Source organism: Ranitomeya imitator, chromosome 3 (genome assembly GCF_032444005.1).
Source record: "Ranitomeya imitator isolate aRanImi1 chromosome 3, aRanImi1.pri, whole genome shotgun sequence".
NCBI lineage: Eukaryota > Metazoa > Chordata > Amphibia > Anura > Dendrobatidae > Ranitomeya > Ranitomeya imitator.
In genome coordinates, this window is record NC_091284.1 from 512,777,483 (window position 1) to 512,792,665 (window position 15,183).

A 15,183-nucleotide genomic window follows, 5' to 3' on the forward strand; every position below is an offset into this window, starting at 1 on the left:
TTAATGTCCAAATACGATCAACTATACTGGACCGCCATTTTGGAAGCATTTACATGCATAAACTCCACTGTTCCCACAACCACCCGGCAGGCAGCATGAATCAGAGCCTGGCTTCGCAATTGATGCCAAGTACATTTTACTCTGAAACACTTAAGGTACCGTCACACATAGCGACGCTGCAGCGATACCGACAACGATCCGGATCGCTGCAGCGTCGCTGTTTGGTCGCTGGAGAGCTGTCACACAGACAGCTCTCCAGCGACCAACGATCCCGAGGTCCCCGGTAACCAGGGTAAACATCGGGTAACTAAGCGCAGGGCCGCGCTTAGTAACCCGATGTTTACCCTGGTTACCATCCTAAAAAGTAAAAAAACAAACGCTACATACTTACCTACAGCCGTCTGTCCTCGGCGCTCTGCTTCTCTGGTCTGGCTGTGAGCGCCGGGCAGCCAGAAAGCAGAGCGGTGACGTCACCGCTCTGCATTCCGGCTGACCGACGCTCACAGCCAGAGCAGGAGGAGTGCAGAGCACAGCACTGGAGGACAGACGGCTGTAAGTATGTAGTGTTTGTTTTTTTACTTTTAGGATGGTAACCAGGGTAAACATCGGGTTACTAAGCGCGGCCCTGCGCTTAGTTACCCGATGTTTACCCTGGTTACCAGCGAAGACATCGCAGAATCGGTGTCACACACGCCGATTCAGCGATGTCTACGGGGAGTCCAGCGACGAAATAAAGTTCTGGACTTTCTTCCCCGACCAGCGATCTCCCAGCAGGGGCCTGATCGCTGCTGCCTGTCACACTGGACGATATCGCTAGCCAGGACGCTGCAACGTCACGGATCGCTAGCGATATCGTCTAGTGTGACAGTACCTTTAGAAAGGTGGACAAAGACTATATGAAGAGACCGGACTATTCAGTCCCAGCATCGGACTGCATGGCACTCGACAGTTGTTTGACAGGCCTTGCCTATTCATCAACTGGAGCATGGGGGAGGGGAAAGCTGTCCCAGGGAGGTCATTGGGGTAGTCAAGTCCCTTCCTATATAAACCCACCATTGAGCTTTTCAAACTTGTCTCAGTATTTATAAGTAAAACATACTTGGCAGGAATCGTGCAGCCATGATCCACTTCATGGTGAACGTGACTAGGGCAGCATGAATCTAACGACAGGTTCCCTAAGCTGAGCCTGACCATTCCAATAACAAGAGTACAACTTCCATTAGAGACAGCATTTATTCATTAAATTAAACGAGTTGAACATTTTATTAGATTTCAGTGTTAGAATGTGTACATAATACCTAGTTTATCACTCAGAAGAACTCTATTTGAGCACATCAGATCATTAAAAACAAGCCAAAAAGTGGGGGGTTTAATAAGTATATTTCCAGGTGTTTGACAAGGCTGACTAGTTTGCCAAACACTTTTTTTTGGGGAATTTTAAATTTTCAACTAGAGAGCAGATACAATCAAAAGCAAGAAATCATGAAATCATTTTGTCTTTCTCCTCCAGTAAAGAAACACTGAAAAGCGCGAAATGCTTTCCTTCTGCTGTCTGAAGCATGATTACAATTGTATGCGTAACATTGAAGTCTGTAGGGATGGAAACAGATCTAGCAGCCTTCGCCTTGGTAAAGATAGTGCATTTATCGGTACCCAGGCCCTGGTTGGGTGTACCCCTGACCAAATGGGGGACGGTTACGAGCATATGGGTTAGGGCCACTTGGAGGAGGAGTTACAGTACTACCGGGTGTAGCGGTAAATCCTGGCCTAGGCTGATAACTCCCTGGTTGGCTTGGTGCCATTCCAGGCTGAGAAGCAGGCGGAACATTATAGCTGGCAGCTTGGGATGCCTGTGTAGTGTAGGTTTGCGGTGGGTAAGAGCCGGCTGGGTACTGTTGAGGGGCCTGGGCTGGTAGTTGCTGTGGCTGGCCTTGAAAGCCAGGGGCAGGAGCCTGGGCAGATTGCTGACTGTAACCTGGGAACTGCTGAGCTCCTTGAGACGTTTGTTGATTGTAACCTGAAACATAAAACACAAATAAGGTTTTGCTGTAATTATACTGAATAGTATTAATTTCAAAGTGCCAAAATTGGAAATAAAGTCTACTGTTGCTGTACGATGGCTCTTCTCCAGGGATGGAGCGACTTACCAGGATACTGCATGCCATACTGTTGCTGGGGCTGAGCTTGCGGCTGAGGTTGCCCTTGAGCTGCTGGATACCCAGGCTGCTGTGGATACTGCTGATAGATTTGTCCTACAAAAGGAAATGGAATTGTAAAATAAAAAACACATAAGCAATGTATGTAGCTTTACAAGTGGAATGCGATTCACAGCTAAAAATGTTGAAGAAATTAAACGGGGGAGAAAAATGAGGTTCCTTCAAATTAGGCACTCATGTTTTAACGAGTAATTATTTTTTTTAGCTTTCTGGGAAAGAGTAACAAGTCATGAAGATGATAGAGATGGAAACATGTACCGTACTTTGCTGGGGGCATTTGGAATGCTCAAAATGTCTCCTTACAAAGGGAACTAACTAATGTGTGAAATAAGCTTCAAAATACTTTAGTGCACACAATCTGCTGCTGTCCCCCGCCAGCTAAAATGGGATTAGGAAAAGGAAAACAAGAGGAGAGCAGAAAAGTATGGCATGTCACCCACCAATACAGGCTGGCGACAAGGAGGATCAGTAACATTAGTGCGGCTAAGATGGAGACATACACCAAGAGCTGGGCTGCATGTGTAGGAGTCATCTGTAAACTTACTGCAAACATTTTCCAGACATTTCTTTAAATTAAAAGAGGAAATAAAGCTTTAATATTGGGTTTCAAAGGGGGCAGCTCTGACGTTAAAAAAAACACAGATATATGTGCCAGTACATAAAACACTGAACCTTTCTAATCACCATGCTGCAAAGCTATTACTGAGGCCAAGACTCCCAGAACCACACCTAGAGTTTACCATGGCCATAAAGCTGTGCTGACAGACTAGATGTCTGGATTAGTGAAAAACACACAAATCCACAGTGTCCAGCATCTCAAATTTTGGAATAGAACTGCAGCATCACAACCCTCAGGAATCCTTACAGCCAATTTAGCAAATAAAAACTGGACTAAACAGTTAAAGAAGCCCTCCTCCCATCAAAAGTTTCATCCTCTTAATATATTGCAGCCATATTATATAGCGCTGTGTTCGTACAATTGCTCATTCTGCCTTTCTACCCACTTAATTCTACTCTTTGGTCTACGATATTACAGGATTAAAAACGGATTAGTTGAATCCTTCTTAGCTCTATGAAGAAACAGAAGATTAATTTTCCCTGCGTCATCACTGCAAACATCAATGACAGGGGGAGAAGGGAGCAGCTGGGTCAGGATTTAAGGGGATGGTTCATGCAAGGAAAAAAAAAAAAAAGAGACCGTGTTTCTACAAAGGATCAGATAGAAGAATTAGCTGGGTAGAAAGGCAAAATGAGCAACTGTAAGTACACAGTGCTATATTATATGATGATCGCAATATACTAAGAGTATTAAAAAAAGCACTTCCATCAGTTTTTTAGGTGCTTATTTCCCCCCCTCGGTTAATTGGAGGAAAAAAAAAAAATCTCTCCTGAGAAATGCAAACATCCTTTTATGAAGCACAAATAAAATGCAATGTGCACAAAAACATGTTTTAACAGCAGAAAAATACAGATTTACCAGGAAATGTTCTCTGTAGAGATTTTTAGGTTATCGGCTCTATTTTGGCTTTAACGCTCTTGCTCAGAAGCAAAGCCAACATTACTATGAATGCAAATCCTCCCTGCACAAGAATTCAATCAAAAGTGAGCACAGCTCAACAGGCATGGAAAAGGGAGGAAGGTACAAGGGGAGCGCCTTGTTTCTGGCACGTGGCAGCCATCAGCCACTAATACAGGTACTACCAATTGTGCCCTCTTGGATTCATCAAAAGTAGAGAGCCAACAGATGATAGAGACATCTATGTACACATAATGCAAAATGCCTTTTTATGCCATAGATATAGTTAGTACGATCACCCAAGTACTTTTTACAACAAAAATATAAAAAGTAAAGCCCTAAAGAAAAAAGGTACAGTGCTATGAAATCTGTAAGCTGACCTTCAATCTGACCTGGCTGCTGAGCTCCTGGGTATGGCTGCTGCTGGACCCCTGGCGGATGAGCTGAGGAGGAAGAGGCAATACTATCGGGTGTGCTGGAGCGTTCCTCTACAGGAGCACTGGGTGGGCCTAGGCACGAGAATCACAATTTATATGTAAATAAAAAGCCAATTTTAATGTGAGCATATATTTTATTCTTTCACGACATGATCAAGTGGAATATCTGTGTCAACTTCTCTGAGATCTTACTACATATGGCATAGAGGCATACGAGTGAGCAGAATATAGAATATTTCAGTGATCGATTCACCAACATTAAACAGACTGCTACACCAATGGATCTCAAAGAAGAATTATTTCACATACAGACGTCATAAGTTCTCCTTCAGTGCAAGAAAGTTAAAGAGAAATCCTTCATTCTCAAAATTCTCAACTCCTCCGTAAAATTTGTGTTCAGTGAAGAAAGATGGCAGTTGCTACTCATAAGATTCTGTGGAGAGGAGGGTATAGAAGGAAAGCTCTTCCCATCCCCCGCTTCTCTTTCCTTTACATAGAATCTTATTAGCAGCACCTGATATCAGAATAATGTAAGAATATGTCCTGTGAATTGAGAATGATGATCAGTCTGGGAGGAGAAACATGCAGATTTCTCTGATAGATACATTACAAAGTTTAATTTTTCACATACTGTTTATCTATGAAACAACAATAACACTGGTTACTTTTTAAACCCAAGTACACACTAACAAGAAGTGAAGCAGATTAAGGGTACGTGCACACGTTCAGGTTTTTCGCATTTTTTCACGATAAAAACACATTACAAACTGAAGACATATGCATCCTATCATTTAGAATGCATTCTGCAATTTTTGTGCACATGATGTGTTTTTTTTCCGCAAAAAAAACAAACATTGCAGTAAAAAAAAAAAAAAGCAGCATGTTAATTAATTTTGCGGATTTCCTGTGTTTTTCCCGCTATTCTATGGATTTGGGAAAAAACGAACAAAAAATGCACCAAAAACGCGAAAAAAACACATGCGGATTTCTGGCAGAAATGTCTGGTTTTGTCAGGAAATTTCTGCTAGAAAATCCTGACGTGTGCACATACCCTTAATGTGCTAAATCTGATATGAAGAGGATTTGCACAGCATTATATGACACGTTTTACCCACCAGTAACTTGGTCCTCTGTTAGACCAAAGGCAGACATGACATTTTTGTTGATTTCCTCTGGATTCTTCAGTGGATCAAAAGCAGACATACTGGCCGCCATAACCTGGTTAGATGGCCTGCTTGAAGAGTCGGGGGCAGCAGGTTTCTCTTCTCGACCATCTACAGTTTCTGTTACATTAGATCAGCAAAAGAACTTAAGCATTAAGCAATGACTTGGTCATCTGACAGACATGAAGGAATCAGTAGCACCTGTGTCCGGTATGCTGCTTGGCATCCCAGGTTCGGCAGGAGGCTCTAGACAGTCCAACAGGCGGTTGACCTTGTTACGCAATTCTATCAACTCCCGCCGGAGATACTTCACCTGACTGGACTCAAGAGGTCGAGGCTGTCCATTCACTGAGGGCAAGAGAACACGTTCTTGAGCAATACACAGGCATCTTCGAGAACAAAAATATTACTTTCCAGTTTCCACATGTGTAGGAAGTAAACAAGCATCAGGCAATAGGGTGAAAACAAGAAAAATAGATGAGTTCTCTGATGTGCATTGTATAGATCAAAGTAACAAAAAACACAGGAAGCGACACAAGAAACGCTCCAATTGGACCAGATAACCCATCTGATGTGTATGAAGTTCCCCAACAAGGTTTGATCACAGGCATTTCAGAACAGTTTCCTCAGTTCTCCTCAGGGCACACATGGGGGCAGAGAGTTCATGTGTACGAAAATTGGGTGTTCAGGAATAGCCGTCAGATTGAAGTCTTAAAATGCCACAGCCTAAGAGGTTGTCCAGTGAGGATAAATCGTCATCTATCTACACAGGCTAGGAGATAATGTCTAGACTGGTGGGGTCCAACGGCTGGGACTCCCTGATCGACAGACTTGGGCACTTATCACTGTTAGGTTCATACTGCGTTCTGGCAGTCCGTTAGACGGACTGCGTTACACCGCAGCATAACGCAGTCCGATAACGCTGCCATTAATCTCTATTTCGGACGCATCGCTAGCGCACGCCCAAAATGAGCCTGCGCTAGCGATGTGCCGTCATTGAGTGACGGACCCTGGGACGCAGGCTGCAGCGTTTCCGGGTCCGTCACTGCTAGCGCAGATAGAGCATCTGCTAGCTCTATATGCGCTAGCATGTCGGCACTTGCGTTAGCGCATGTGTTGAACGGGCTGCTGTTAACGCAGTGTGAACCTAGCCTTACCCTCTTACAGGATGGAGCAGCATGCTCTGAGTGCTGTGAAAAAACAAAATCCAGCTCACCATACCGACATTCCCAAGAGCTCGGAGCACGGAACCGCTGTGTCAGGGCGTAGACGAACAGGAAAGAGAAGGAGATCCAGCTCAACGAAATAGTGAAAAATCCATAGTTTATTTCACTTAAAATATAGTGAAAGGACAAAACATCAGCATACAAAAAAATATTTTAAAACCAAGGTCAACGCGTTTCCGGTGACTAAGCACCCTTAATCAGGATTAAGGGTGCTTAGTCACCGGAAACGCGTTGACCTTGGTTTTAAAATATTTTTTTGTATGCTGATGTTTTGTCCTTTCACTATATTTTAAGTGAAATAAACTATGGATTTTTCACTATTTCGTTGAGCTGGATCTCCTTCTCTTTCCTCTGAGTGCTGTGCTCAGCATTTTCTAGCAGCCCCATAGAAAATTAACGGAGTGGCAGTCAGGCATATGCAATGTCGACACATTTTAAGTGGGGGGATAACCGAACGATAAGTTATCACTGGACAAATACTTTATGGCTATTTAGGCTTTTTATTTTATCTTTTGCCTTTCCTGGTGAATCAGATGATCGCCACCAGAGCAGACTGGAGATGGCAAATCCTACGGGTTAATGTGCAAACTTATAACTTATCTTATTTATTAAAAAGAAAAAATGCGAATAGCCCACTGTTGGCACTTAATATCTCCTCTTTAAAAGGGGATAATTCACATGAAAGATCCCTCTGAAAGATTTAATTACAAAAAAAATTTTTTATCTAGCCAGAATAAGCCTTGCCTTTATTTCAAGAAACCACATAACATTCCCTAAAGTTTCTTCTGAGCACCATGGCCAGCAGGTTTTTCTCCTAAGCATTCTTTACATTGCAGTCATGACAAGGTTTATAGCACGGGTGACAATCTACGTAAAAGAGGACTAACCTGGTAATTCATATACAGCAAACTTTATGGCTGAACCTCTCAGCAGGAATTGCACAAAGCAGATATACTTCACCTATGTCACTAGGCTAATCTACCAGAAGCGGCCCCATCAGTTATAAACACTCATCTCTGCTGATATGGATGCATTTGGTCACATGCTTGTTGACTGTTTCCCCCAATACCCAGCACCAGCCAGTGCCCCGGGTACAAGTGCACTTAGATCAGTACAAGACAAGTGATGCAAGCCAGGCCCAATCACTTCCAGATAGGCCATGAATGACCGCTATGATTGGGACCATTGAAGCTCATGTTTCCACGGTTCAAGTGAAAAGTAAGCAAATCATTTTATATGCATCATTTATTCAGCATGAAGCGGACAACAAGATGTTGTAAGAACACTTTGCAGTGTTGTATGGGTTTCTCAGCAAAGGCATCTGGATGATTTAATTAGACAACTCCATGCCAAGAACGAACAACTGTGATATGGAGCAGAAAGTATTGAGGCAATCAGAAAAAAATGTGCAGCAAGAAAATCCACAGCATACGAGAAACAAAATGTGTGTCAGAAAGGGCAGCAATACATAGCATTAAAGGACATATGGACGTCAGAAGCAAGGCCCCCGAAACTTGGGATCTCCCCTTTTCCCTCCGTCTAAGAGCCAGAACCAAGAGCTGCCAAGGGACATCTGACAGATCCAGCATAACCATGTATGCCATTGGCAGCTATTCATACACATCGTGTGCAGCCAGGCTGGGCCCCCAGCAATCATCCGATACATCGATCGGCCATGTCTGCCAGAGCTGACACTATGGAAAATGCGGATTCCCTAATAATGAGGTCACTTTAGAAGCTGCAAAGACCCCATTTAAATGGACAGATTTCCCTTTTACTTTACCTTTAGGTGTGTGTGTGTGTGTGTGTGTGTGTGTGTGTGTGTGTGTGTGTGTGTGTGTGTGTGTGTGTGTGTGTGTGTGTGTGTTACACAGTGGGGATTATTCCACAGTCCTCTAAAGTGGCAGCAGCGGCCGACTTCATTCCAGGGGGCCACAAAACACAGGTCTCATTCACATTGGGGCAGGCTGTGGCTGCCGACTGAGTAATGGGACTTTTCTGCCACCTACTGGCAGATGTTTGTATTTATTCCTAGAGGGAAAATCCTTTTGCTGAGGACTCCCAAGTCAAACAGAGATGACCAATCGCCCTCCCCTCAAAACCTTATATACCAGCGATCACAAGATCCATTTAGCTACCTGACTTAGGCTACGTTCACATTAGCGTTCCGCTAATGTGCGTCGCTGTTGCGTCGGCGACGCAGCGGCGACGCGCCCCTATGTTTAACATGGGGGACGCGTGCGTTTTTTTTGTTGCTTTTTCCGACACGTGCGTCGTTTCCGACGCTAGCGTCGGACGCAAGAGAATGCAACAAGTTGCATTTTTCGTGCGTCCGATTTTCGTCAAAAAACTACGCACGCGTCGCAAAACGCAGCGTTTTTGCGTGCGTTTGCGCGCTTTTTTTGTGCGTTGCGTCGCCGACGCAGCGGCGCGCAACGCTAATGTGAACGTAGCCTTAGTAGGTAGGGATGAGCGAAAGTGCTGGGATAAGGTGTTATCTGAGCGTGTTCCAGTGTTATCTGAGTCTCCTCGGAGTGCTCGAATAGCATTAAGCTACTTACTGGTAGTGGCATTTCTCGGAGGCCCATGACAGCACGACGAGAGAGGGGATCCGCCCATTAGGAACAGGAAACCTACAGATACAAAAGGGCGGTACCTCTCCCTTGCCTCAGTTGTATTTCAGAGTCTTGAGAGGACTACCGCGGTTAGTGGCACAAAAAATATACACTATATACAGATTATATACAAAATTTCAGCCATATATTTGGAACTGGGTATCATATGTGAGATATATACAACTATAGGAAGTGCAACCCCAACATGAATAGGGAGGGAACTAAGGGTGCTGTCATGGGCCTCCGAGAAATGCCGCTACCAGTAAGTAGCTTAATGCTTTACTCGGACTCCCATGACAGCACGACGAGAGAATTACAGAGATGTAAGGTACCTTAGGGAGGGACTATGGCTTGTAGCACCCTTAACCCGAATGTGAGATCAGAGGAAGCCCCCAAATCCAACCTATAGTGTTTAAAGAAGGTGGACGGGGATGACCATGTGGCCGCCTTACATATCTGGTCGATTGATACTCCAGACTTTTCCGCCCAGGATGTAGCCATGGCCCTGGTGGAATGCGCCCTCAGATTCTGCGGAGCCGGACCCCCACCTGCAGTATAAGCCAAAGAGATAGCCTCCCTAATCCACTTTGCTAGCGTGTATTTTGATACTCTGAGTCCCTTTCTAGGATTTTGGAAAGATAAAAATAATGCATCATCTTTCTTCCATGTGTCAGTAACAGATGTATTCTAGCAGGCATCTCCTAACGTCTAATGTATGGAGTAGTTCTTCCTTAGGGTTAGCAGGATTGGGGAGGAAGGATGGTAAAATTATCTCTTGTGACCTGTGAAACCGTGATGATACTTTTGGTAAATAGGCTGGGTCCGGTCTGAGGATTACTCTGTCTGGTAGAAACTCTGTATAAGGGGAAACCCTGGAGAGAGCTTGTATGTCTCCTACTCTACGGGCAGATGTAATTGCTACCAGAAATGCTGTCTTAAGGGATAAGGCCTTAATTGAAGCTGATTGTAAAGGTTCAAACGGCTCTTTAGTCAATGCTGATAGGACTAAGTTGAGATCCCAGGGCATAGATCTATCTTTATGTATGGGTCTAGACCTACTAGATGCTTTAATGAACCTTGAGATCCAGTAATTATTGGCGATGTTACAGGAGAATAGAGCCCCTAGGGCCGAGACCTGTACCTTTAGAGTACTAGTGGATAGACCTAACTAAGCCTTTTAGCAGGAATTCTAATATTTGTTTTATAGGTATTCCTTCTTCTAATTTGAAATCAGAAGAGGCCAGAAACTTTCGCCAGGTCCTGGCGTAGATTGTTGTGGTTATTTGCTTCCTACTTTTCATAAGGGTTTCAATTAAACTCGGGGAGAACCCTTTGTTTTTTAGTAACGCCCTTTCAAAATCCATGCCGTTAAATGAAGGTTCTTTACTTGCGGATGACTGATCGGAACCTGGAAGAGCAAATCCGGAATCTCCGGAAGCACCCAGGGATCCTCCACTGACATGATCCTGAGCCAAGTGAACCAGGCCCTTCTGGGCCAGAATGGGGCAATCAATATAACTCTGGCTCGATCTTCTCTTATCTTCCTGACTACTAAGGGTATCAGGCCTAGTGGAGGAAATGCATACGCCAGCTGAAAATCCCAATTGATCAGAAAAGCGTCTACCGCTAGAGGATTCTCCCTGGGATTCAGGGAACAGAATTTTGTTGTCTTCCGGTTGTCCCTGGTAGCAAATAAATCCACTTCTGGATGTCCCCATTTATGGACAATCTGATCGAACACGTAATTGTTTAGGGACCACTCCCCTTGCCTCAAGGTGTTGCGGCTTAGAAAGTCCGCTTTGACGTTTTCTTTTCCTCTTATGTGTAGAGCGGTTAGGGATAAGAAGTGATTTTCCGCTGTCTGGAATAGACGATCCGCCACTCTCATCAGTGACTCGGAATGAGTTCCACCCTGATGATTTATGTATGCGACCGCCACCTGGTTGTCCGATAGGATCTTGACATGATGACCCTGCAGACATATGAGGAATTTATTCACTGAAATCTCTACTGCCATTAACTCTTTATGATTGGAGGAGGCTGATGTTAGGGAAGGGGGCCATAGACCCTGAACCATCATGTCATCTATGTGTGCTCCCCAACCCGAAGGGCTAGCATCTGTTATAACACGTGTTACCTGAGACACCCAGGGAACTCCCGCCGATAGGTGGTGGCTAGTCAGTAAAAACCTAAGAGATGTGAGTGCTCTTGGACCTAAGGTAATCCGACTCTGCAGGGACCCCTGTAAGATTCTATCATTAGCCAGCACCTCGGATTGTAACGGTCTGGTGTGGAATTGGGCCCAACGGACAGTGGGAATGCAAGAGGTTAAGGAACCCAATAGTGACATAGCCTGTCTAAGGGTCATGGATGGTTTGTCAATTGCCTTAGACACCTGTTGCTGGATATGTAATAATTTGTCAGGTGGAAGACAACACTGTTGGGATTCTGAGTTTAGTAACAGACCTAAGAATTTTTGTATTTTTTGAGGCTGTAAACGAGATTTCTCATAATTTATGATCCACCCCAGCCGCTCAAGCTTGGAGGTGGCTGTTTCTAGCTGGGACAGGCAATGGTCTGCTGAGCTCCCTACTATAAGGAAATCATCCAAGTAGGGAATGATCAAGATGTCGGACTCTCGTAAGTGCGCCATGACCTCAGCCACCAGTTTTGTAAATACCCTAGGAGCCGCTGATAAGCCAAAGGGGAGTGCTCTGAACTGGAAATGGCGAATGCGAACCCCCACTGACAGCTACTCTCAGGAACCTCTGGAAATCTTCATGTATCGGAACATGATAGTATGCGTCTTTAAGATCTACAACTACCATGAAACAGTGAATAAACAACATTTTTATTGCTGAATTAATGGTTTCCATTTTGAAGGATTCATTAACCAGGAACTCATTAAGACATCTTAGATTTATGATCGTTCTGAAAGATCCATCTGGCTTTTTTATCAGAAAAAGAGGAGAATAAAATCCCCTTCCTCTTTCTGAATCTGGGATTTCCACCAATACATTTTTAGAGCATAAGTTCATGACCTCTGCTTCTAGAGCTGCTTGCTCCAGGGGGGAGGAACGTAAAGGGGTTAATTTAAATTTTTCTCGAGGCCAATGATTAAAGTCCAGCTTTAGACCTTTAGTAACAATGCCTCTGACCCATTTACTGTTCGTAATGTCAAGCCACGCTGAGGAGAATGCTGACAGTCTACCCCCCACAGGGATCGCTAGTCATTGGTCCGTTTTTTTCTGATCCTTAGAGGAACGGCGAAACATGTAGCCTGTACCTCTACCGCGTCTGTCTTCCCATCTGAAACTTTCTCTAGTGGGAGAGGACCCGCGTTTCTTCCCGCGACCAAATCTTCTTCGATTAAAGGGTCGGCGGTAGGATGCCGAGTACAGACTGGGAAACTTCTTTTTGTCATCGCCTGCCTTCTCCAGTAACTCATCCAGCATTGGACCAAAGAGATATTGTCCCTCGCACGGAATGGCGCATAGCTTAGTTCTGGACTGAATGTCACCTGACCAGCACTTTAACCATAGGGCTCTGCGAGCCGCGTTAGATAGTCCTGCCGCTCTAGCCGCCATTCTGACAGAGTCCACAGATGCGTCCGATAGAAAGGCCGCAGCATTCTGGATTGTTGGTAGCGCTTTCAGAATAGAATCTCTGGATGCACCGTCCTTAAGCTGAGATTCTAATTGATCTAGCCAGACCATTAATGACCTGGCTGTGCATGTTGCAGCCACGGCTGGTCTGAGGGATCCTGCCGCCATCTCCCAGGTACCTTTTAGGAAGATATCTGCCTTCCTGTCTGAGGATATGGGGTCCCTCAAAGATCCTCTAAAGGGTAATGAGGCTTTCTTTGACGCTTTTGCTACTGCCGCGTCCAACTTCGGGGCTTTATCCCACGTATCCACAACCGGATCATCAAAGGGATACCTGCGTTTTAAAGCTGGCGGTAAGGCCCCCTTTTTTTCCGTTTTTTTCCATTCTCGGAGGATCAATTCTTGGATCTTCTCATTTACCGGAAAAGATCTATGTTTTTTACGATCTAATCCACTAAACATCAACTCCTGTTTTGAGGGCTGTGATTTGGGTTCCTCTATACCCATCGTGCCTCTAACTGATTTGACCACCTTGTCAATTTTATCCAGGGGTAGACAAAATCTTCCAGACTCCTCATCTGATGAAGAGGAGAGAGGACTAGAGAGATAGGTACTTTCTTCTCTTTCCTCTTCTGAAGAATTAAAGTCCAGAGAGGACTTATGCTTCGAGCTTTCTGCCTGGGATAGGGACCTTAGTGATTCTCTCACTTCCATCCGGATCATTTCCCTTAGGGTACCGTCACACAGTGAAATTTTGATCGCTACGACGGCACGATTCGTGACGTTCGAGCGATATATCTGTGACGTTCGAGCGATATCGCAATGTCTGACACGCTCCTGCGATCAGGGACCCCGCTGAGAATCGTACGTCGTAGCAGATCGTTTGAAACTTTCTTTCGTCGTCTAGTGTCCCGCTGTGGCGGCATGATTGCATGGTGTAACATATATCGTATACGATGTGCGCATAGTAACCAACGGCTTCTACATCGCACATACGTCATGAAATTATCGCTCCAGCGTCGTAGATTGCAAAGTGTGACAGCAGTCTACGACGCTGGAGCGATATTGTTACGACGCTGGAGCGTCACGGATCGTACCGTCGTAGCGATGAAAATTGCACTGTGTGACGGTACCCTTAGGCCTGCCGGATTCACAGACTCTTCTGCTACCTAAGGAAGGACAATATAGGTGATAACTACTATCTGACCTAAAGTCACTTCCACCCAACCACTCCTGTAGACCTCACCGTCTGTTGTATACAGGGGGCACATAACTTTTTAGGACAAGAGTCAGGTAAGGGGACTCCACAGAGGGCACACTCCTTATGTTTTGATTTCCCCGTACTCTTCTTCCCATGGAAAAATAAAGTATAAGGGGCTGCGTCACAGAGTGAACTTTCACGTAGATCACTTACCCGTGCGCCAAAGTAAAGTACCGGAATCCGAGGGGGTTCTTTGCTAGTCGAAGCTCTAGATCCCTGTTCGGATGAGCTTTTGCGACTGGGCTGGTCGCCTCTATCCTTCTTGGGCTTCTGACGCACCTCGTCTGACAGCTGCTGCTGCTGCTCACCACCACTCTCCATGACGAATTGCGACCAAAAGCAGGGTTCTGACATTGCCACCTGCTTAAATCCCCCTTGGATCCGGTCAGCAGATGGGCCAGCGCTATCCCTATTGGCTCCGGACAACAGCAGGGAGGGCAGGAGGGCTGTTGGACGAACCGGCGTCCAGATGCGATGGGCGCCGCCATCTTGGATCGACTGCGCATGCGCAGACGTCCGGCGACCCGGAAGCGGCTACCAAACTCCGCCCCCCACGTCACCGCACCCGGAAACGCTCCAGCACACGCTGAGAGCGGCGCAGGACGCCGGGGACGGATCGGTAGCGCTCCGGAGCTCACTCCACACATCTGAGCCCGGCACCCGCAGCCATGCCGCACCGCTGCGCCACCAATGGGAAATACTTACCTGCGCCGACGCTGATGGATGCAGGAAAATCCTCCGGACTCCGCTCCCTGCTGCGAACGCCACCGACGTGCAATCCAGCAAGGACCACCGTGGCGTCTCCAGGGATCTCCGCACCGGCCGAGGTAGGAGACCCCCCCCGCTACCGTAATCGGCCGGCCGGCCTGGGCTCCTTCTGTAGGCACCCGTCCCCTCAGGAACAGGAAACCAACTGAGGCAAGGGAGAGGTACCGCCCTTTTGTATCTGTAGGTTTCCTGTTCCTAATGGGCGGATCCCCTCTCTCGTCGTGCTGTCATGGGAGTCCGAGTAAAATATGTTTAAGCCCCTGCGGCTGCATAATTCGCAGCGGTGAAACAGGCTCAACACAAGGGGATTGCCTGCTTGTTGGGCACGGTCACACATGCTGCAGCCAACAGCCGTGAAACATGCAGCCACAGGGAC

The 15,183-nt window shown here is 45.9% G+C and overlaps 1 protein-coding gene across 2 annotated transcripts in view; it reads right to left on the minus strand.

The window, feature by feature from the left end:
• Positions 1–1,214: 1,214 nt before the first annotated feature.
• The window catches only part of TFG (trafficking from ER to golgi regulator), a 51,302-nt gene continuing 37,333 nt past the window's right edge, over positions 1,215–15,183 (minus strand). The window contains exons 4-8 of one of the 2 annotated variants that reach the window (XM_069757740.1): positions 5,534–5,680; positions 5,285–5,452; positions 4,125–4,241; positions 2,148–2,252; positions 1,215–2,017 (exon numbers count right to left, since the gene is read on the minus strand). In XM_069757740.1, coding sequence (XP_069613841.1) covers positions 1,644–2,017; positions 2,148–2,252; positions 4,125–4,241; positions 5,285–5,452; positions 5,534–5,680 — 911 coding nt within the window. In that variant the 3' untranslated portion in view covers positions 1,215–1,643. Of the gene's footprint in view, positions 2,018–2,147; positions 2,253–4,112; positions 4,242–5,284; positions 5,453–5,533; positions 5,681–15,183 lie in introns of both variants that reach the window. The other variant, XM_069757739.1, reaches the window with a different exon arrangement.